This window comes from Myxocyprinus asiaticus, chromosome 49, assembly GCF_019703515.2.
Source record: "Myxocyprinus asiaticus isolate MX2 ecotype Aquarium Trade chromosome 49, UBuf_Myxa_2, whole genome shotgun sequence".
In the NCBI taxonomy this organism is placed as follows: domain Eukaryota; kingdom Metazoa; phylum Chordata; class Actinopteri; order Cypriniformes; family Catostomidae; genus Myxocyprinus; species Myxocyprinus asiaticus.
In genome coordinates this window covers 22,990,579-23,012,191 of record NC_059392.1, presented here as the reverse complement: position 1 = coordinate 23,012,191, position 21,613 = coordinate 22,990,579, and the positions used below count along the sequence as shown (strand labels likewise).

General features: G+C 38.2%; 2 protein-coding genes across 2 annotated transcripts in view; one reads left to right on the top strand and one right to left on the bottom strand.

The window, feature by feature from the left end:
* LOC127438444 (metabotropic glutamate receptor 7-like) overlaps positions 1–21,613 on the bottom strand; it is a 647,223-nt gene that overhangs the window by 217,099 nt on the left and 408,511 nt on the right. The window lies entirely within an intron of this gene.
* On the top strand, positions 6,061–21,175 carry LOC127438458 (nicolin-1-like). The gene is made up of 7 exons (XM_051694067.1): positions 6,061–6,238; positions 9,343–9,482; positions 9,581–9,751; positions 15,545–15,658; positions 17,856–17,924; positions 18,998–19,102; positions 19,187–21,175. Exons 2-7 carry the CDS (start codon positions 9,348–9,350, stop codon positions 19,226–19,228), a joined length of 636 nt encoding a protein of 211 aa, XP_051550027.1. The 5' UTR covers positions 6,061–6,238; positions 9,343–9,347; the 3' UTR covers positions 19,229–21,175.

The window sequence follows — 21,613 nt, the reverse complement described above, 5'->3', positions numbered from 1 at the left end:
ATAATAATATAAATAATAATAATACAACTATAATAATATTTTTAATGTATAAAATTCAAATTAATAAATACAAATAAAATACAAACTCAGATTTGCATAAACACACAAAATATTAATCATTCACATAAATATAGTAAATATATTGTTATTGTTATTGTTATAATAAAAACGATGTTAGGTGAGGTTTAAAATGCAACAGTCAGTTTTGTTTAATATTTATCTCTTTCCTTTATATACTGTATATATCTCTCTATCCACCAAAGAGATCCTAAAATAATGGTTAAAGACCCATAAAATAATAATAATGTGTATGAAATTACAGACCTTACATACATCCTGAAGAAAAAGAACCTGCTATAGCAACTCTGTAATTCAAGATTATCTCCTTTATTCCCTCTAGCCTAGTACTAAATCAACAATCTTAGTATGAATCTCATGAATAATTATAGATCTTTAATTATCATGACTTTGACAAAAAGAGCATGCCCTGTCATGCATGCCAAACAGTAGACACGTTTGTGGAACCTAAATGTATTTCATAAAGGCTACGTGCTAAAACCAATCATAGTGGCTTCAGTACAGATTCAGTACATGTTGTACCACATAGCAGAAGTGCAAGTGTTTACAGCCGAAGAACGCCTCTGCCCTCTGCCTGTAGCAGGAGGTAACGTGAACTAATACTAAATACATTTTTATTTATTTTTTGAAAATTGTTCACTGCATAGATTCATGATGTCATCATTTGACCTTGAATTCAAATACTCTAGGTGAAACCAATGGAAGTGCTGTATCAATACAAACCTCTTAATGCATTTTTAAATTGCACTTGTCTTTACTTTTAGATACGTAAGAATCACATAACTGCAGTATATGCAAACAAAAACAATAAAGCACAAAGGACTACAGCGAGCAGTTTTAATCGTCTTCATGGTTGTCATGGTGCAGTATTCAGTCACGACAATTATGCTCCAGAAGTCTGACGCAAACCACAGCATAATGGAGACTTTGAGTCCTTGTGAACCTCAAATGGACATGAAAGGTATGAACACAGCAAAGAAAACTGCAGAACTGAGCTTGACTATAAATTATTTAAAACCAGTAGCCTTCCATTCCATAATTCAGTGTGGCCTATATTGGATAATGCCACATTTGTTGTTACGCTCTCTTTCATGACTTTTTTCTTTGCTTTCTGACTCTGCTTAAACTCATTATATTCAATGATAATGAACAGCCAAAAGTTACTGCTTTTACAAAATGCTGAAAGTATCATTATTGTTTAATTTCTCAATTATTGCTGAACACCCCTTAAATAGCCTATAGTGCATGATAGATTGTGGATTTTTTTATTTTTATTTTTTTTTTACTTTAGATAGTGTTTCACTTTTCATAAAAGGTATTCTTCTCAAATGATTGTCTATAAACAGTATTTTCATTATGACAACTTGCCACATACAGAGTAGAGAGTATACATGCTGTACCGAGTAATACTAGTATTGAGTAATAACAGAGAATATTTAGCGCAAGATGGAGCATTTGTATTAAAATAAATGGGAGAAATTGGAACACCCAAGGGTGGATGTAGAACAGGAAGCCTTACAAGTAAAAGAGCCAGTCACCTTTTAGGCTATGTCCAAATGAATCTGCATACATTTGAAAACGGTGTTTCTCTGTCCACACAGCAGTTTTCAAACGTTTTTCCAAAAGTTGCTCATCCACACTAAAACTCTTAGATTCCCTTACTGCGCATGCGATGGTCTGAAACGCAATTGTCCTCGTATTCTGTCGCTGGTCAACAAGTCCAAGTAAACTTCATGTCATCTTTAAAGGAATGCAATGTGAAGGTTGTACAAAGTAATATTTATCTTTGTGGCAGCGGGGGCGTGGTCGAGCATCCGTCCAGGGAGAGAGAAAGTGGTAAAGGTGCTGACACTTGAGCTAAATGTCTAACACCTGTCTCTAATTCCAGTGAGCATGGGGAGAGCGGCATATAAGCGGCCACACGACCAGCAGACAGAGAGAGAGTCAGGGGCAAGAAACATTATTGTTGAGCTGATGAAATTATTGATGAATGAAACTGATGAATTATTATTGTGAAGAGTTATTATTGTGAAACTGCTGAGTCATTGTCAAGCTGTAAAGCACTGGAGTATATTAATTAAAGCCTTACTTGTGAGGAAACCGCTCTCCTGTGTCCTCCTGCTGTGAAGGTCTTTTACACTGGTGCCGCAACCCGGGAATTGGTTTAAAGACCGCACGCCCCATGGAGTCCTTTCCACTGTCCGACATCATCAAGTCCCTCACCGACCTACATCGGACCCACCAACAGGCTCTGCTTGAGCTCTGCCAAGATCAGGAATGCCACTTCCATGAGGTCCTTAGAGCTCAGGCAGAGGACCAGCAGGCCATTCGGAGCCTTCTCAACCAGGAGAAAGCCCTGGCAGTGATCCCGGACAACAGCAGACCCCTGTCCCCACCCACGCTGATGAAGATGGGGTAGAAGATGACCCGGAAGCCTTCCTCGACTTGTTCGAGCACACCGCTGAAATCTGGGGCTGGCCGCATGCTCAGTGGATGGCCGGGCTCATCCCTTTGCTGACCGGGGAAGCCCAGCTTGCAGCACAACTGCTGGCGGCTAATCTCCTGGTCTACAGCGACCTGAAGAAGACCATCCTGCAGCGGGTCGGCCGGAGCTCAGAGCAATACCGACAACTGTTCCGCACGATGAAGCTGGAAGGAGCTGGCCGCCTGTTCGCCTTCTCTCAGTGGCTCCGTGATGCCTGCCGGAAATGGCTGCTGGTGGGGGACCGCGGCGTCGACAACGTGGTCGACAAAGTGGTGCTGGAACAGCTGATCCCCGGCTTCCAGAAGGGACGGCGGAATGGGTCCAGTGCCATCGCCCAGTGTCGCTGGAGGAAGCGGTCCAGTTGGCGGAGGACCATATGGCGGCGTGCCCAAGGGCGGAAGAGTCCTCTCCCTCTCTCTCTCCTCCCCCTGTGTTTCCTCCCATCTCTTTCCCCTCCCCCCTCCCCTCTTACTCTGTCCTCTCTCCAGGTCCTGTTCCTGCACCCCGGAGGCGTGGAAACCCGCCGCCGAAGCTGGCTCCTCGCTCGCGCCAGTTTATCCCTTTTCCGGTGACTTCAGTGCCTTCCCACTCTTCCCGCTGCAGCCTCTCCCATCCTCGGGGGATTTCCCGAAGGGGATTTCCCTTTGGAGCAGCTGTGAGACGAAACCCTCAAGCACAACTGTGACCAAGTGAGAGTGATCGATGGTCAACAACTCCAGCCGAATATCGCACTTTCATATCCCTATTTCGCAGTTATAAACGGGCAGTTGTATAGAGTGATGCAGGACGCTCAAACTAAGGAAGATACAACCGAGCTCTTAATACCACGGAGCCGCCGGGAAATTGTGTTCCAGGCAGCTCATTATAGCGTGCTCTTGCAGGTGGTGGAGGGGGAGGAGCGCCCGGTGCTGTACATCAGCCGCAAGCTCTCCTTGAGGGAAACAAAGTACAGCACCGTGGAAAAGGAGTGTCTGGCCAGCAAGTGGGCGGTCCTCACTCTCCGTTACTACCTGCTGGGGCAGGCCTTCACCCTCTGCTCAGATCACGCCCCACTCCAATGGTTCCACCGCATGAAGGATACCAACGCGCGGATCACCTGGTGGTATCTGGCTCTCCAGCCCTTTAAATTCCAGGGGCGCAGATGGCTGTTACTGACTTCCTTTCCAGAAATGGGGGGCCTGAGTCAGGCGGTGGGGATATGTGGCAGCGGGGGCATGGTCCAGCGTCCGTCCTGGGAGAGAGAAAGCAGTAAGGGTGCTGACACCTGAGCTAAATTATGTCTAACACCTGTCTCTAATTCCAGTGAGCATGGGGAGAGCAGCATATAAGTGGCCACGCGACCAGCAGACGGAGGGAGAGTCAGGGGCAAGAAACATTATTGTGGAGCTGATGAGCTGTTGTTGTGAAACTGATGAATTATTATTGTGAAGAGATATTATTGTGAAACTGCTGAGTTATTGTGAAGCTGTAAAGCGCTGGAGTATATTAATTAAAGCCTTACTTGTGAGGAAACCGCTCTCCTGTGTCCTCCTGCAGTGAAGGTCTTTTACAATTTTTAACAACACAGTGGATAGTAGGCACAACAGTGCCACTACAACATGGGCCACCATCTTGATTGTTTTGGGTTGAATGGATCACATGATTGCCCTAACGAAAAATTGAGAGTTTATGGCAAATTTGCTGCAAACTTGCCGCAAATTCACCATTGATCATTTTCAGATGCAAATGAGCTTTGCTGCAAACTTGCGTCAAATTGTCCATTGTTGCCAAAGGTTTGCCAGAGGTTCACCACTACCAGCAAAGAGCTGCAAACTTCTGGCAAACAATTGTGGCGAATCAAATGCTCATTTGCATGTGAAAATAACGAGCAGCAAATTAGCTGCAAATTTGCGGTAAGTTTGTGGCTAGTTTAGATTTTTTTGTAAGGGTGTGTCACATGACATCAAATATGTTATCGTTTTCAGATATTTGTGTTTCCCCTGTCCACACTGCAGTGTGAAGATTATGTTTTTAAATGTATCCACTAGAGAGAGTGTTTTCGAAAAGCTCAGTTTTTGCTGTCAAAAATGACGTCTCAGTGTGGACGGAAGGCCAAAAAAAAGATGTGTATTCAAACGAAAACATATTAGTGTGGACCAGGGGTGTCTCCAGGACATGAGCGGGTGGCAAGTGGGGTGGCAGTGCTCATTTTTAGGATGGCATCTGCCGCCCCATGCCACCCTTGTAGCCCTGCCCCTGGTGTGGATGTAGCCTTAGATAAAGACATAACCTGTCAATTAACTCAAGAACCCACGTGCACATTAGCTGGACCAGCCTGACAAATAGTGTTTTTTTTTTTTTTTTTTGTGCATTCTAGGTAAAGAAGCACAATTTATGATACCAGTGTTGTCAAATTTTACTGCTGATTTTCAATATGTTCTTTGATTGTAATCTTGACCAAATATTTGGAGATTTTGGTCTTTCCCCATTCAGGTAGCAAGAAATTGTACTTTTATGCCACTTGTTTAAATAGAAAATAGCTGCCCGGGAGCATTCCAAAGATGGCCGCCAAGAGGACTGACTTGCTTTGAAAGGGAGTTTGGTAATAATAAAGAACAAACTGTACCTAATGTGTAATATGTTTTTGGAACCCCTTGTAAATAAAATTTCTTTATTATTATTATTATTATTATTATTATTATTATTATTATTATCATCATCATCAGTAGTAGTAGTAATAACCGTGCAGAAATTGCAGAAATTGCATAGACCTTTTTCACATTCTGGGTTTTGAAATTCGGAAGTTAACGTTTGCAGGGTAAACTTCGACAGCGGTGAATGGGAGATCACAGTACATATGATTCCCTGATAGCACATGTACATCACCTAGACATCTATTTGATGTCTGTGTATACATCTGGAAAACATATTTTTTTACATTGTTTGATCTTCAGTATGTCTATAACACGTTTCCTCTCAGATGTCAATAAGACATTCAGCAGATGTCTTTGAGACGTTTATGATTTAGAATGTTGGTAATTCTGATCTTTTTAAGATGTTTAGCAGATGTAAATTAGATTGTGATGCTTTCCAGATGAAAAGATCTAAAACAGACATCTCAGAGATGTATGTGTGCTGTCTGGCTTTTCACTTATCCATTTGCTCCAAGAGCAAAATAAAAAAATTTCCACTATAACGTTTAAATGACTTTCCTGAAAAGAAACAATATATATATATATATATATATATATATATATATATATATATATATATATATATATATATATATATATATATAAATGAGAGTGGTGGATTACACTCAATATATATATATATATATATAATTTAAAAAACGTTTGCGATATTTATGCAGATAAATAAGGCGGAAACGCGTCGTCACAGTCTGTGAAAAAGGACTATCAGTTTGATATATAAAAAAAATAAAAAAAAATAAAAAATGTTTAATGAAATAATGAAGCTGGCCCTTTAAGAGAAACATGTCACACATCACACCGGAAGAGAGATCCGGTACAGCAACTATCAACACATGCTGCTATAAACCTAATGAATCCTGCAAAGCTCACTGAAATGACACTGCTGCTTTAAAGCGTTTAAGCATCTGCATCTGTTAAGCAAAACTGGTCTCAAATTGCAAGTTTCTTCTGACCCACAGAACCAGACAAACAGCTGAATAAAGTGAGTACTGCAGTGATGCACTTGGACTGTATGTCGAAACCTGGTGACCTTTATTTTTCTTTGCAGATGCTGTTTGTTTGTCACGTCACCCTCTATTAATATTTTACAAACTAAAAATCATATTTGTAAATCTGTGATATAGGTTTTTATTAGTTGTGTGTGTGTGTGTGTGTGTGTGTGTGTGTGTGTGTGTGTGTGTGTGTGTGTGTGTGTGCGCGCGCGCGCGCGCCTGTATGTCTGTCTGTCTGACCTAGGGTAAAACATAGACGTAACATTTATTATTGATAATAACAAAATTAATAAAATCCTAAATTTCACAACAACAATCATAATTAAAAAAACAATCAGGAATACAAAAGATAAATAATATATATATATATATATAAATTATTACCATTCAATATTAGGATTTATCAGAGATTAAAATATAAATTAAGTTTGTAAATATGTGGTTTTTATTATGTAAAGCAATTAAATACAAATAATATTAGATTATTACAGTATACTATTACATAAATAATACTTAATAAATTATGATAATGTATATAATAATACAAGAATGCAATTTGTTTTTCTTTTTTTTAAAAAAATATATATTTATGTGAAATAACTAGGTATTATCAGAGATATTCAAATATATTTGTATATGACTGTAAATTATGCTTGTAAATCTGATTTGTATTTTTCTGTCTTTCAGGGTAAAACATAGGTAAAACAATTAAATACAGTTAAATATAAATAATAATAAGTAATGTATATGTATACTTTTTAAGTAATGATGTTAATAATAATAACAACAATAGTAATACAAGAATGTAAAATATAACTATACAAATATTTTTTTTAAATTATTAAATATAGTTTTTTTTAGATATTAAATAGATATTATCAGAGACATTAGTAGATATTTTCTTTTTGCATTAAAATGTAACTTATGTTTTTAAATATACCTGTGATTAGTTTTTCTGTGTCCTTTGGGGTAAGACATGGGTAAAAAAAATAAATAATATATATATATATATATATATATATATATAATGAAAAAAAAACATAATAATATATATTATTATATAAATACAAAATATTATTATTATTATTATTAATAATAATAATAGTAACACTAGCCTAATACAAGACTACAAAAGATAAATTAAATTTAAATAAATAAATGCAAAATGTTAAACATAATACAGTTGAAGTCAGAAGTTTACATACACTTAGGCTGAAGTTATTTAAACTAATTTTTTTAACCACTCCACAGATTTAATATTAGCAAACTATAGTTTTGGCAAGTCGTTTAGGACATCTACTTTGTGCATGACATAAGTAATTTTTCCAACAACTGTTTACAAACAGATTGTTTCACTTTTAATTGACTATATCACAACTCCAGTGGGTCAGAAGTTTACATACACTATGTTAACTGTGCCTTTAAGCAGCTTGGAAAATTCCACAAAATTATGTCAAGCCTTTAGACAATTAGCTAATTAGCTTCTGATAGGAAGTGTACTGAATTGGAGGTGTACCTGTGGATGTATTTTAAGGCCTACCTTCAAACTCAGTGTCTCTTTGCTTGACATCATGGGGAAAATCAAAAGAAATCAGCTAAGACCTTATAAACAAAAACAATTGTGGACCTCCACTAGTCTGGTTCATCCTTGGGAGCAATTTCCAAATGCCTGAAGGTACCATGTTCATCTGTACAAACAATAGTATGCAAGTATCATACTGCTCAGGAAGGAGACGTATTCGGTCTCCTAGAGATGAATGTAGTTTGGTGCAAAAACTGCAAATTAATCCCAGAACAACAGCAAAGGACCTTGTGAAGATGCTGGAGGAAACAGGTAGACAAGAATCTATATCCACAGTAAAACGAGTCCTATATTGATATAACCTGAAAGGCTGCTCAGCAAAGAAGAAGCCAATGCTCCAAAACTGCTATAAAAAAGCCAGACTACAGTTTGCAAGTGCACATAGGTACAAAGATCTTACTTGGTGGATAAATGTCCTCTGGTCTGATGAAACAAAAAATTAACTATTTAGCCATAATGACCATCGTTATGTTTGGAGGAAAAAGGGTGAGGCTTGCAAGCCGAAGAACACCATCCCAACCGTGAATCATAGGGGATGGAGCATCATGTTGTGGGGGTGCTTTGCTGCAGGAGGGACTGGTGCACTTCACAAAATAAATGGCATCATGAGGAAGGAATATTATGTGGATATATTGAAGCAAAATCTCAAGACATCAGCCATGAAGTTAAAGCTCAGTCACAAGTGGGTCTTCAAATGAACAATGGCCCCAAGCATACCTCTAAAGTTGTGGCAAAATGGCTTAAGGACAACAAAGTCAAGGTATTGGAGTGGCCATCATAAAGTCCTGACCTCAATCTGATATGTGTGGACAGAACTGAAAAAGTGTGTGCAAGCAAGGAGGCCTACAAACCTGACTCAGTTACACCAGTTCTGTCTGGAGGAATGGGACAAAATTCCAGCAACTTATTGTGAGAAGCTTGTGGAAAGTTACCCAAAACATTTGACCCAAGTTAAACAATTTAAAGGCAATGCTACCAAATACTAACAAAGTGTATGTAAACTTCTGACCCACTAGGAATGTGATGAAAGAAATAAAAGCTGAAATAAATAATTCTCTCTACTAATTAAGTTTAAATGTATTTGGCTAAAGTGTATGTAAACTTCTGACTTCAGCTGTAAATGATTACAAAATACTTGGGCATTTGTAAATTCTGGGATATTTTATTTAAAAACTTTTTTTTCTAAATCTGTGATCAAATTTTTATCGATTAATTACAGTTTATTTGCTGGGCTGCTAAGTTTACAGAATGCTGATGGTTGGACCACAAATGTTCAAATAGCCCAGAATAATGCTGTACAACTTCCTAGTTACTACTTTTGTCATTTAGCAGACTCTTTTATCCAGAGTACACTTATTATAGCTTCAGTTCCCCTGCAGTAACTTGAGGTTATGTGTTCCGGCTAAAGGCATACTGGTAATTGTTTGTTTGAACCTACAACCTTTCAGATATCAGCACAAGATTACTATGTGACTCCACCTATGTCTAGCTTCATTTTGATGTATTTCACAGTTTTGATGTCAATCATGAGTGTTGAACTGGTCAGCTGCACTGTGAAGTCACCCGTTGCTCTGCAGATTGGAGACGCTGTGTCCGATTCATCTCGCCCTGGCGTCTATATAACAGACGTCACCCTCGCAGAACCTGTGAATGTGAGTATCTCTCACTGTACGCCATCAGCTCATATAGGATACACTTCATTCTACTAATACACTTAATGTGCATTTGTTTCCCTTGTGCTTGTGTCTAGATTCAGGAGATTTCTTTCAAGAACTACTACACGGCATATCTGACGGTGCGTGCGCAGCGGAGAGATGAAGGAGCTGCTAAGTGGGTCACCTGTCTGAGAAATCACTGCCTGATGGCCAATCCACACGCGGAAGCTGGATCACATGACTATTTCTCCATTTACAGACAGCAGGTAGGCCAAGGTCACTGGAGAGAGATGGGGAAGAAAGAAAAACATTTATTAAGCAGGGAGAATTGGAGGGATTTTAGTTCCAACGTTTCAAACAGGGCGTACATGGCCACATTCTTGTGTAGTATTTTTATGAAGAAGTCAAACAAAAACTGAATGAAAATAATTTTGTTAAATGTAATCTAACGTAATTGGGGAAAACTTTAACTAAACTAGTATACGTTTTCATTACTTGAAAACTAACTACAAAAAAATCTAATTAATTGACTGAAAATTGATTTTAGTTTCAGTTTATGATACAAAGTATATTGTAAAGGTTGTTTCTGAGTGTTAAGAACGCAGAGGACGGACTTGCATTCTTATGAAGACCAGTCTTGCCAAGCTACCTTTGAAGAACGAACTCGGTAGGACAGGAGGACATAGAACGCATCTATTGTGACCTTCCTGTTGCGCAGTTGCCCATCCCAGCACATTTGTAGCCAGTGAGAGAACTATTGGCATTATCACACAAGCGACAGCATTATTATCATCACACTAGTGAGGTTTTGCAGGACTAGTGACACTTTAAAAGGGAAAAAGTCTGTTAACACTTGTTTCCTCCATGTGTTTATTACTTTACTAAAAGGATGCCCAACAAAACAACAAATGCTGACGGAGTATGACAACTCTAATGAACCATCAGATTTTTCATGAGCTTATGCGGTAAACTCTTGAGGGAAAACAAAACAATAAATGTCCTTCGTCTGCCACCGTAGTGCCGCTATGACTTCTGGGACTTCAAATGGGTTTCTTGTTCACAAGTCCCCATCCGATGCATCCTCAACTCAGCCTGATTAAGAGCACATCCGTGTAATTTAATGAATTCTCTGTACTTTCGTTCTTGAGTGTTGGAATTGGACTTCGGCAGTGGATGATGACGTCGAAAAAGTCCACGAGAACATTAGAACACATAAAAACACACATTGAGAAACATTTACAACTTGCCTTCATCAAACATGGAAATGCCACTAGATAGCAATAAAACTAGACAGCTATGAGAAATGTTAACCATATTTTCTCTCTAGTTACTTTGTAGGTATGTTGTTTGCAGACATTAGCGTTACAAAACATATATCTCTGATTTCAATTCCATTCGCTGATTTGAGTTTTCGAAAAATACTTTTTCGACTACTAGAGCGTTGGTCTGATTCGCACACAATTTTGCATGCATCATCTAGAGACCCTCTTGATACATATTGATTCATCAAATCATTAAGATCAAAGATATCAGCCAATAAATTTTTTTGGTCGTAGCCCAAATTCACTTATTAAAACTTAGTGCTGTATTGTGTACTGGAATAGGTGTTAGTGAGGCCAGCAGGGGGTGCTCACTCTGCGGTTTGTGTGGGTCCTAACACCCCATTATAGTGACGGGGCCACTATACTGTAAAAAGGCACCGTCCTTCGGATGAAGCATTAAACCGAGGTCCTGACTCTCTGTGGTCACTAAAAATCCCAGGGCACTTCTCGCAAAGAGTTGGGGTGTAGCTCCTGTGTCCTGGCCAAATTCCCCCCTTTGGCCCTTATCAATCATGACCTCCTAATAATCCCCATCCCTGAATTGGCTACATCACTCTATTCTCCTCTCCACCAATAGCTAGTATGTTGTGGGCGTTCTGGCGCACTATTGCTGCTGTCGCATCATCCAGGTGGATCCTAATGTAAAGTGCTTTGAGTGTAGTGTCAGAGAGAAAACATGGAGTATGCCAGTTTCATTTTAATATATTTCTTGGGGAACTCTTATTTCCACACCGACACAGAAAGCGTTCTCTCCTCCGCCATGTTGAAAGTTTACGTCTTCTTTCAACTCTAAAACTTATATCAGGTAGACGCCCTGAGCGTGTTTGATTATTCCATCTGTCGCGATTCTCAGCTGTGATCGGCAGAAATGCTGAGGCTGTAAGTTTAACTCTATTTCTCAGCTATAGTGTAGTAGTAATCTGAGTGATCATTGGAGTAAGACAATTCTGGAAGACTTCAAAGAAATTTGCGCACTGACTGACTGAGTTTGTCAATGTCAGCTCATAACACACACAAGACAGTTGCCACCTGCTGGCTTAAATCTTTAATGTCACAGAAATAAATGAAATTAACACATCTGCTCTGGTCTCACACATCTGCTTTGCTCTTACATGTTAGTTTGGAACACCACGCACACAAGCTGAGTGATACAAACTGTAAAGCATCCCAGTGCTGATAGTTTGAGGTATCAGCACTCTTGGAACACCTCTCGTCCAATCAGATTCGAGGACCATAACAAACTGTAATAAATGAACGTTTGACATATGTTGTAGACGTTTTGTTTCACTTGATTTATGACAGTTTAATTCTAGCCCATTTGGTTGCGAATATAAAGGGGAAAGATAAAAGTGCTTATAGCACCACCTAATTTTTATTTTTATTGTATAGACTGCATCATACAGATGTCCTTGGCATTGCGTCACCTTTTATTACCTTGTCATTTAGATGACCATTTAATACAGTTAAGGTTATGTGTCTTATTCAAGGGTACATTGGTGATAGTTATTATAGATTGGGAATTCTTTGAATTGTGCTGTGCTGACAATTTATTTCTTGCATGACTGGGCAAGTTTCAGTATGTATATTATATTGTAGTGGTGACAAATGCAAAATCACTGCTTGTGCAAGCAAAAAAATTGTTCCAAAACACCAGACATTACAGTTTCCAGGATATCCTTGTGTCTGCAGGATATCATCAGTTTTCAATTAAAAAAACCCTTTAACATTTCTGTCAGCCATCGTAGCATAATCGAAGCTGTGCAGAGAACATTTTGTTTGTCATCACGGTGACTTGGCCCATTTGTGTCTCTCTGGGGATCTGCTGTCCCTGATCTTTGATCTGTGAGTTTTCTGTAATGACAGCTTTAATGTATTGAGATCAGGCTCTCTCTATGCTTTTAGCTCTGTTTCAAAGACACGTAGATATTATATCTGTATCCTCGAATGAACTTGGAGATGATTGGACAGAAAGCTCTTTGCTGCGTGGGCACCTTTTGTGTCATCAAATGAAATTTGCATCGAAACTCGCCTGGGACGCGGTAGAGCTCTCACCCCATCTGCCGTTATCGGTATAAGCTGTTTTTGATGCCAGCAGACACCGCAATGTGTAAGTCTTCCTTAAGAGGTAAGGGAATATTGAAAGAGTGTCCTCATGGGTCTTTAAAATGGCAAGGACATTCCCTCTCACTTATATGGAGCTTTATGATAACATGCAAGTACAGATTTTTTACAGATACATTTATTTCTAGTCATTTCAATGGTGCCCATCAAGTTCCAAATACAACATAAATTAATCAAATGAGATGACAAAATTTTCATTTGCAAAGTATTTAATTCACTGACTTATCAAAAGGCATTAATTTATGGCTGTGTAATACACTGATGAGCCAAAACATTAAGGCCACTCACAGGTGACATGAATAACGTTGAACATGTCTTTACAAGGCCACATGTCAAGGTCTGGTTAGATTAGATGGTAAGCGAAGAATCAGTTATCGTAGTCAATGTGTCAATGTTGGTAGGAGTAAAGACATGAGCGACTTTGCAAGGGCCAAATTGTAATGGCCAGACGACTGGGTCAGATCATCTCTGAAACGTCAAGGCTCGTGGGGTGCTCCCGGTCAGCAGTGATGAGTACCTACCAACAGTGGTCCGAGGGGGGACAAAACACAAACCGGCGACAGGGTGTTGGACGCCCAAGGCTCATCGATGTGCGAGGGCAACGAAGGCTATCTGGTCCGAACCGACAGAAGGTCTACTGTGCCACAAGTCACAGAAAATTTGAATGATGGTTACGGGAGGAATGTGACACAGCACACAGTGTATCGCACCATGCTGCGTATGGGGCAGCGCAGCCGCAAACCACTCAGAGTGCCCATGATGACTCCTGTCCACTGTCGAAAGCAGCACCAATTGGCACGCGAGGGTCGGAACTGGATCTTGGAGCAGTGGAAGAAGGTCGCCTGGTCCGATGAGTTCTGTTTTCTTTTACATCACGTTGACGGCCATGTACATGTGCTTCATTTACCTGGGTGATGGCATCAGGATGTACTGTGGGAAGATGACAAACCGGTGGAGGGAGTGTGATACTCTGGGCAATGATCTGCTGGGAAACCATGGGTCCCGCCATTCATGTGGACGTCAATTTGATGTCAATTTTGCCAACTTCCAAAACATCGTTGCAGACCAGGTACATCCCTTCATGGCAATGGCAGTGGCCCCTTTCAGCAGGAAAATGCACCCTGCCACACTGCACACATTGTTCGGGAATGGTTTGAGGAACATGATGAACAGTTCAAAGTGTTGCCCTGGCCTCCAAATTCCCCAGATCCCAATCTAATTGCATCTGTGGGATGTGCTTGACCAACAAGTCCGATCCACCGCAGCTCCATCTCGCAGCTTACAGGACTTGAAGGATCTGCTGCTAATGTCTTGGTGCCAGATACCACAGGACAACTTCAGGGATCTTGTAGAGTCCATGCCTTGGCGGGTCAGTGCTGTTTTGGCGGCATGCGGAGGACCAACAGCATAGGCAGGTTGTCATAATGTTTTGGCTCATCAGTGTATATAAAAAATGTTGGAGTTGAATTTTGAGCAAAATAACTATACAATATTGCGGAAAACTATATACAGTTACCGTGGTATGAGTTTGGTATACCACCCACCCCTACCATGTGGCATCTGCGTGGTTTCTCTGCAGATGCCCTTTAAAACCTCCTCAAAATGTCTGGAAAAAAAAGAAAAACAAGCAGATAACTGTCTTGGCAGCCTAGGTGACTCCTCTGCATCAGTAAACTGCTAATGAAAAAAAGGTGATATTTTTGCTGCTCTGTTTTTGGAGTATGTATGTAGAGATGCCCATACATGCCATTGGGTAAAGATATACCAAATGATCACCCACTGATAGTTTACAGGCCATCTGATGCATATTGCACACAGCAAGATCTTTCTCAAAACTGCAAGTTCCAATCAAAAGGAAAGTAAAAAATAGCACTTCATGTCAAAAAGGATGGTGACCCCTGTTATATTGTATTATATCGTAAAAAAATTATAATTTATGCTCTTTGGAATCACATTATTAGCTTAGCAACATGCTGGTGCATAAGTAAAAAACAAAGAAAAAAGTTGGTTATGATAAATATAATTAATTTGATACCAATAAGTATCATAGTACATTGTATAATGCAATGTAAAGTCTCCCGTGTGTGTGTGTGTGTGTGTGTGTGTGTGTGTGTGTGTGTGTGTATATATATTTAAACTATAAAGTTATGTTCCTTACAGTGTCTTTGTTATAAAATCTTTATACATTTGTGAAAACATAATGATCAGTGATGAAACAGCTTTGTTGCAGGAGCTTTTATGGAGCAAATCTCTGACACATACAAGCTCAAATAAATGACTGAGTACAAACCATCTCATGTGTATCACTATTGTCAGCTACAGTTGAAGAAAACTTTGGTTTTGCTTATGTACTTAACAAACATCATCCCAAGCAAAAAAGTTAAGCGTTTGGAGCATATTTGTTTCGCAGATGTGACAGTTTTTTAGTTGAAAAGCCATTTCTGCATAAAACTCGTGAAACCAGTGCCTCATTTGTCAAGTTTTCTTTTTTTTTTTTTTTTTTGTTAATTAAGGCATGAAAACATGTTTTTAGTGTCAATGTCAGACTCTATAAAAGATGAAATATTCTCCCAAATTTGTGTTACTTCTTGCTGAGATCTTTCCTTGGATTTTCAGATGTTGACTGAACCTGATAATGTGACGACAGTCAGACTCATTTTGCGTCAACCCTCCTCAGAATGGCTTCATTTCAGCATTGAGGAAATTAACATTTATCCATACATGAAAGAGGTATGTATGTTGTTGTTTTTGTTGAAATATGTTTTTGTCATTGCAAAAGTATGTCTATCCATACTTTGTATGTTAACTTGGAACCAGACCTATTTAACATTTTAAAAATATAAAACACTCCCCAGAGATTTACCCTTTGAAAACCTGGAGCAAAAACCATAGGCTGACATTAACCCTACAATATGTAACATTGACAAATTGTAGGCAATTGTTTCTTCCCTCATCAACAATACAATAAAACATTTACTATATAATATATTATAGTATATATAACTTGCTTTGTTTCTTGTTTTTTTTTTATTAGGGCCCAAGCACTGAAAGTGCGAAGGCCCTATTTTTCTTCTAAAGATTATTATGGCCCAAGCACTGAAAGTGCGGAGGCACTATTGTTCTTCTAAGGACTATTATTATTATTATTATTCTTTTCAAGGTTTTGGGTGCTTTTGGGGAACTTAACATGCTTCAAAAATGAAATTTTGCACACACATCAAAGTTTGTCGGCCATTAGGCTTGGGCAAAAGGTCACACATGGGCGTGTAAGGCGGGCTTTGTAGCACCACCTTTTGACTAAAAATCTCTGGTGGTGGGGTCAATTTCACCTATAGTCACCAAACTTGGTAAATATATTGTTCTCATCAAGCTGGACAACGTTCAAAATTGCAGTCTTTAGCTCTGCCCAACAGGAAGTCGGCCATTTTGGATTGAATTTGGATTTATTTATTTTTTATTGCAGGCCCTGAACTTTTAAATACTCCTCCTAGGGGATTCATGTGACTGTCACCAAATTTAGGCAACATTATGCCAAGACATTGAAAATGCTAAATTGCTAACTGATTTTTGATATATTGAACGATGTTGCCATGGCGAGACAATAAATTAATGGCAAAAAATGGGAAACAGGAAGTGTCTCATTCCTTCTGCGTACATTGTGTGATTTAGATCAAAATTGAGCTGTATGTTTGGTCTTGGGGGCTAATCACACGGATGTGGCTACTGTGGGTCACTGTCATAGCGTTACCAACTGGCAGCAGGAAGTGTGGCTCTTACAACAGAATTTAAAATAGTCCTCTTATACGTATTTACCTGAATCGTTTCAAAATTGTTTAGAATAATGTCAGGACACAGCTGATGTAAAATTGTGAAGGGATTCTTGATATCTTAAATAGTGTTGTCATGGCAACTGATCAAATGACATGATGTTGTAGTGTATTCGGGTGTATTTGACACACTCAGCCATATGTTTAATCACGCTTATGACATGAATGTGGCTATGGTGGGTCATGGTCATAGGGCCTCCAGCTGGCAGCAAGAAATGTGACACTTTGAATAGATTTTGAAAAAAACAACCCCTCTTATTTTCACCCGTCACATCAGATTTACTCACACTAGTGTCAAATTTAATAAGGTAAGGGGATTCTTGATATCTTGCATGATAATGTAATAGCAACAAGTCAAATAACAATATTCTTTTTTGGACTGTTCAGGGGTTCGCACTTGCCATAATTACACATTTATTATATTTGCCACACACATCAAAGTTGTTTACCATTATGTCTGAGCAGAAGATAAGACATGGTGTCTTGTTTACTTGTCACCTTGTTTACATGGTGCATATGTCCATCATGCATTGTTTTCCGAAAGCCACTGGGTGGAAATGGACCCACGGTGCTTGGGCCCGTCATCGCTGCTTGCAGCTATATTTTTATTTTGTTTAGCTTTGTTTTTTGTCCTGTTTTTGTTTTGCTTTGTTTTATTTGTGGTTTGTTTTGCTTTGTTGTTTTGCCTGTTCTTTGTTTGGTTTTGTGTTTTTTTTTTTTTTCTTTGATTTAGTTTTTGTCTTGTTTTTGCTCTGTTTTTTGTTTGGGTTTGTGTTGTTCCTTGTTTTGCTTTGTTTTTGCTTTTTTTTTTTTTGTTTTGTTTAGTTTTTTGGCCTATAATTGCTTGCTTTTGTTGTCTTTGTTTTTTAGGTTTTGTTTTGTTTTTTGGCCTTTTTTTGGTTTGCTTTGTTTTTTTTTTATTTATTTATTATTATTTATTATTATTATTATTTATTTGGTTTGCTTAGATTTTATTTTGTTGTAAGCAATGATTTAGTTTTAATTTCTATTTTGTTTCATTACTGATTTATTTCCACCATTGTTTCCAGACTAAAACAGGTAGAATGTGTAACCATAGATAAAATGTTTTGTCTTTCTAGGACTCCAAACGGGATGTTTCCGCATGGTTATCCACTCTAACACCTGTAGAGGCTCCTCTTGATTTGAATGTGAGTATTTTGTGTTGTATATTTTGTTGTATAAATGTTTATTAGCCATATGAATATTGAAAAACCTGTTGTTTAGCAGCATGTACAATGATCTCTTTAAAGACTGCTAATAGCATTTCATTTAACAACACAAGCTTCCTTTAGCTTCTATGCATTTATGCAGCTCTGAAGTGTTATCTGAAGCTTTAGCCTGAAGAACAGACTGAAAGGATACCTATGGAAATGTATAAAACTTGTGGGTTGTCTTTTTTTTTTTTTTTTTTTTTTTTTTAAATCACTGAGCATTGTTATCACGTCCCAGGTCTTATTTATCTGTCATTTGCATTCGAAAATGTAAGACACTTGTTTGATGGTTTCAGAGTGTCTCTATAGCGCTTTTTTTTCCTTTTTTTTTTTTTTTGTGCAAATTATCCTTTTCTCTCTGTAGCTATATTTATGATCTTGAGGTTTATTTATATTGTTTCACCACCTAAAAAGCAGAGGACTAACCATATTTATTTTGTTTTTGTAACTATTGTATTTTATTGAGGAGAATAGATGTAGTGATTATATGTTAAGTTTATTAATAGACCCATTGAATAATGATCTGTCTACCTACCTGTCTCCCTCCCTCATGGATTCTGTGTTGGTTGTTTATTTTCCTAGTCTCTACTGCCATTTGCTGGTCAAAACTAAATCTGCACCAGCACTGCACACATACAAATATTCATTTTTTTTGAAGGAAAATTTGAAGATTGTTTTCCATGCTCTTATCTGTGTTATTACATTGAATGGGGACTGAAGCGTTCAAGCTTCAAAAAGGAGGTAAAAGCACCATTAAAAGAATTATGAAAGAAGTTCATCCGATTCGTGAGTGATAGCTTTGTGTGAGGAACAGGCCAAAGTTGAATGAATTATTTATTATTTAATCTCGTTGTCCATCAATTTTATATTTATTTAATTTTAAATGAAAGTGATTAAATGGTGACAATTAAAAAAAAAAAAAAAAAATTTTTTCTTAAACTACAGCTTTAATAAACAGACCAATACTGTATTTATTTATTGTGTGTGTGTGTTTGTGTGTTGGTCATCAGGGGCTTCCAGACCCGCAGACAGTTTCCTCCAGTATTCAGCAGATGTGGGCGCTCACTGAGATCATGCAGGCGAGCCAGACTGCAGCTTCCATCGGACGCTTCGACGTGAGTTTTACTTCATATGACCTGTGTCGTCATTATCGTCCTTTTGCACTGAGCCAACATGCGCTGTTTCTGTTCCATTTTCAGGTGGAAGGCTCGTATGATGTCAAATTGCTGTCTTACACATAACGGGACCACTGAAAGTTCATTGTCTGTTTATTTATGTATAATTAGATTTTGGTGATGCTAACTGCTTGCCCTGACAGTATTTTCTTTCATAATTGGTTCCTGTTTATATAAATATTATATTATGCTATTTTATTTCGCTTAATTCTTATTTAAATTAAGGTTCCAGAGTGTTTTAGCTTAACTGATATGACACTACAATGTAAATTCCATAAAAATCTCATAAACCGCATCCTTGACCCTATAAACCAGGGCCCGTATTCACAAAGATTTTTATCTTACCATTAGGAGTTCTACAAAGAGTTCCTTGCTAGGAGTTTTTGCTTAAAACCTATTTACAAAACTGCTAAGAGAAAAAAAGGAAATCTTAAGATAATAGTAAAGGCTCATTTATACTTACTGGGCAAACAGGCTTCGCTTATTTCGCCTACAAACGATGACCAAATGCAGTGACGTATTTGTTCCGCCAAGGTGTTCGTTTGGTGAGATGTGAGTGGTGGTGGTGTAGTGGACTAAAGCACTGAACTGGTAAGCAGAAGGTTGTTGGTTCAATCCCCACAGCCACCATCACTGTGTCCTTGAGCAAGGCACTTAACTCCAGGTTGCTCCAGGGGGATTGTCCCTGTAATAAGGGCACTGTAAGTCACTTTGGATAAAAGCATCTGCCAAATGCATAAATGTAAAATGTAAAAGACATTGTTGACCCAACAGAACTCGGCTGGTCGAAGAGCGTTTATGATTGGTTAAAACTATTCGTGGGTGTGGTATGGACATTACTTTTTATTTACAATCGCACTTGCCAGCGGAGGAGTTGTTACCTAGGTTATTGTTGTTAAAATGGATAACTTTGCAGCCCGTCTCTCTGAGATTGTGTGAAAGTATACTTTTTTTTTTTTTTTACATGATTTGTAACACAAAGTCTACTAAGACAGCGTAGCCACGACAAATAAGTGGAGAGAGATTTGAGTTTTTCAGAGTGAAAGGGTCCGTGACAAGTTTAATGAAACTTTTAAATTAATTTAGTTTAATAAGGGGCACAGAGATAAAAACCTGCATTATTGGCTTTACTTGTGGCTGGAACAGTATGTTAAACACGTGACATCACACTAAAAGAACAAATTTTAAAACGCCGTTGCGTGTAGTATAAATGGCGGCTTCATTCGCCTAGGGTGCTTTAGTTCATCCAGGAGAAAAAATTTTTGGCTTCTTCCAAAGTATAAACCAGAATGACAAAGACAAAAATTAGGAGTGACACAGCCCTAATTTTTAAGAGTTGTGTTAGGAGCTACTTTTAGCCTTAAAAAATGTTTTGTGAAAGGGTTCCCAGATTTTTTGCTTTTATGTGCCTTTCAGAATTTACAATTACATGTAATAAATTTACCTCTGTCTTTGGGGTTTCCACTGTCATGGAGAACCTGGAAATATATAAAAATTGCAATACTGTATATTTCAAAGGGAATTTTAAGTATTCTGGAAAAACCATGGAACATCGACCCAGGAATCTCTATAAAATGATTTTTCAAAAATCCAGTAACAACAAACAACTGAAAAAGAACATTAATTGGTTAGAAGGTTTGGGAACCCTTTGAGTTGATTGTCAAAATGTATAAGATTGTTTATGTATATGTTTATTTATGTGCTTGTTTTTTGTTTTTTTTACATTCGATACAAGTATTATTTTCTTTATAAGCTTGTCTTGCATTTTTGCGAACTTTATCTTACGAACCCTTGTTTTGAAAATAAAACACCATTTATGTGTGTAGATAATTACATAAATGTACAGTATGAGTTTATTAAGATTTACTGTCATATTTTGAACACAGAATTAGATAAAAACTTGTCTAGAGGAATTATTTGTCACATACTAAACACGCAAAAAGCAGATAATCTTCACGGTAAAGTTTCAAATCGAATCTCTCTTGCCAGACTTGACTATCTCTTGAGATCTCAATCTATTTTTAAATGTTAATGAAATGCATCTCGCTCTGTTAATTAAAACTCAATGGACATGTTCATGGTTGCCAGGCAGTAATCAAAAGGGCTGCTTCCTAATGCTAATCATTGGAAATCAATGGTCGGCGTCCAAGAGGCTCCTCCATCTGTCTCTGCTGGCATCTTGCGTTCATCAGAGGGGCCATCGTCTATGCAACATTAGCCTGCAAATGGGCCCCCGCGATTCCGTCCCCACAATGTCAGACAAGATGATGGACTTTCTTTTTTTATTAATAATATTCAGAAGTTAAACTAACTTAGAGGTGAATGAACACCATTATGTGTCCATGTAGGCAGAGGCCAGACTTTTAGTTATTGGCTGTTTGATCCATAAACATGCTTTTGGTGTTTACGCAATCTGGTTTTAAAAGAAAACCATTTAATCGTACCACATGA

Bases quoted from the DNA above. Each gene is read 5' to 3' on its own strand.
- LOC127438458 (XM_051694067.1), top strand. From the start codon at position 9,348: ATGTCAATCATGAGTGTTGAACTGGTCAGCTGCACTGTGAAGTCACCC. The intron at 9,752-15,544 runs GTAGGCCAAGGT...TTGGATTTTCAG, and splicing joins TCTCCATTTACAGACAGCAG to ATGTTGACTGAACCTGATAA. The intron at 15,659-17,855 runs GTATGTATGTTG...TTGTCTTTCTAG, and splicing joins TTTATCCATACATGAAAGAG to GACTCCAAACGGGATGTTTC.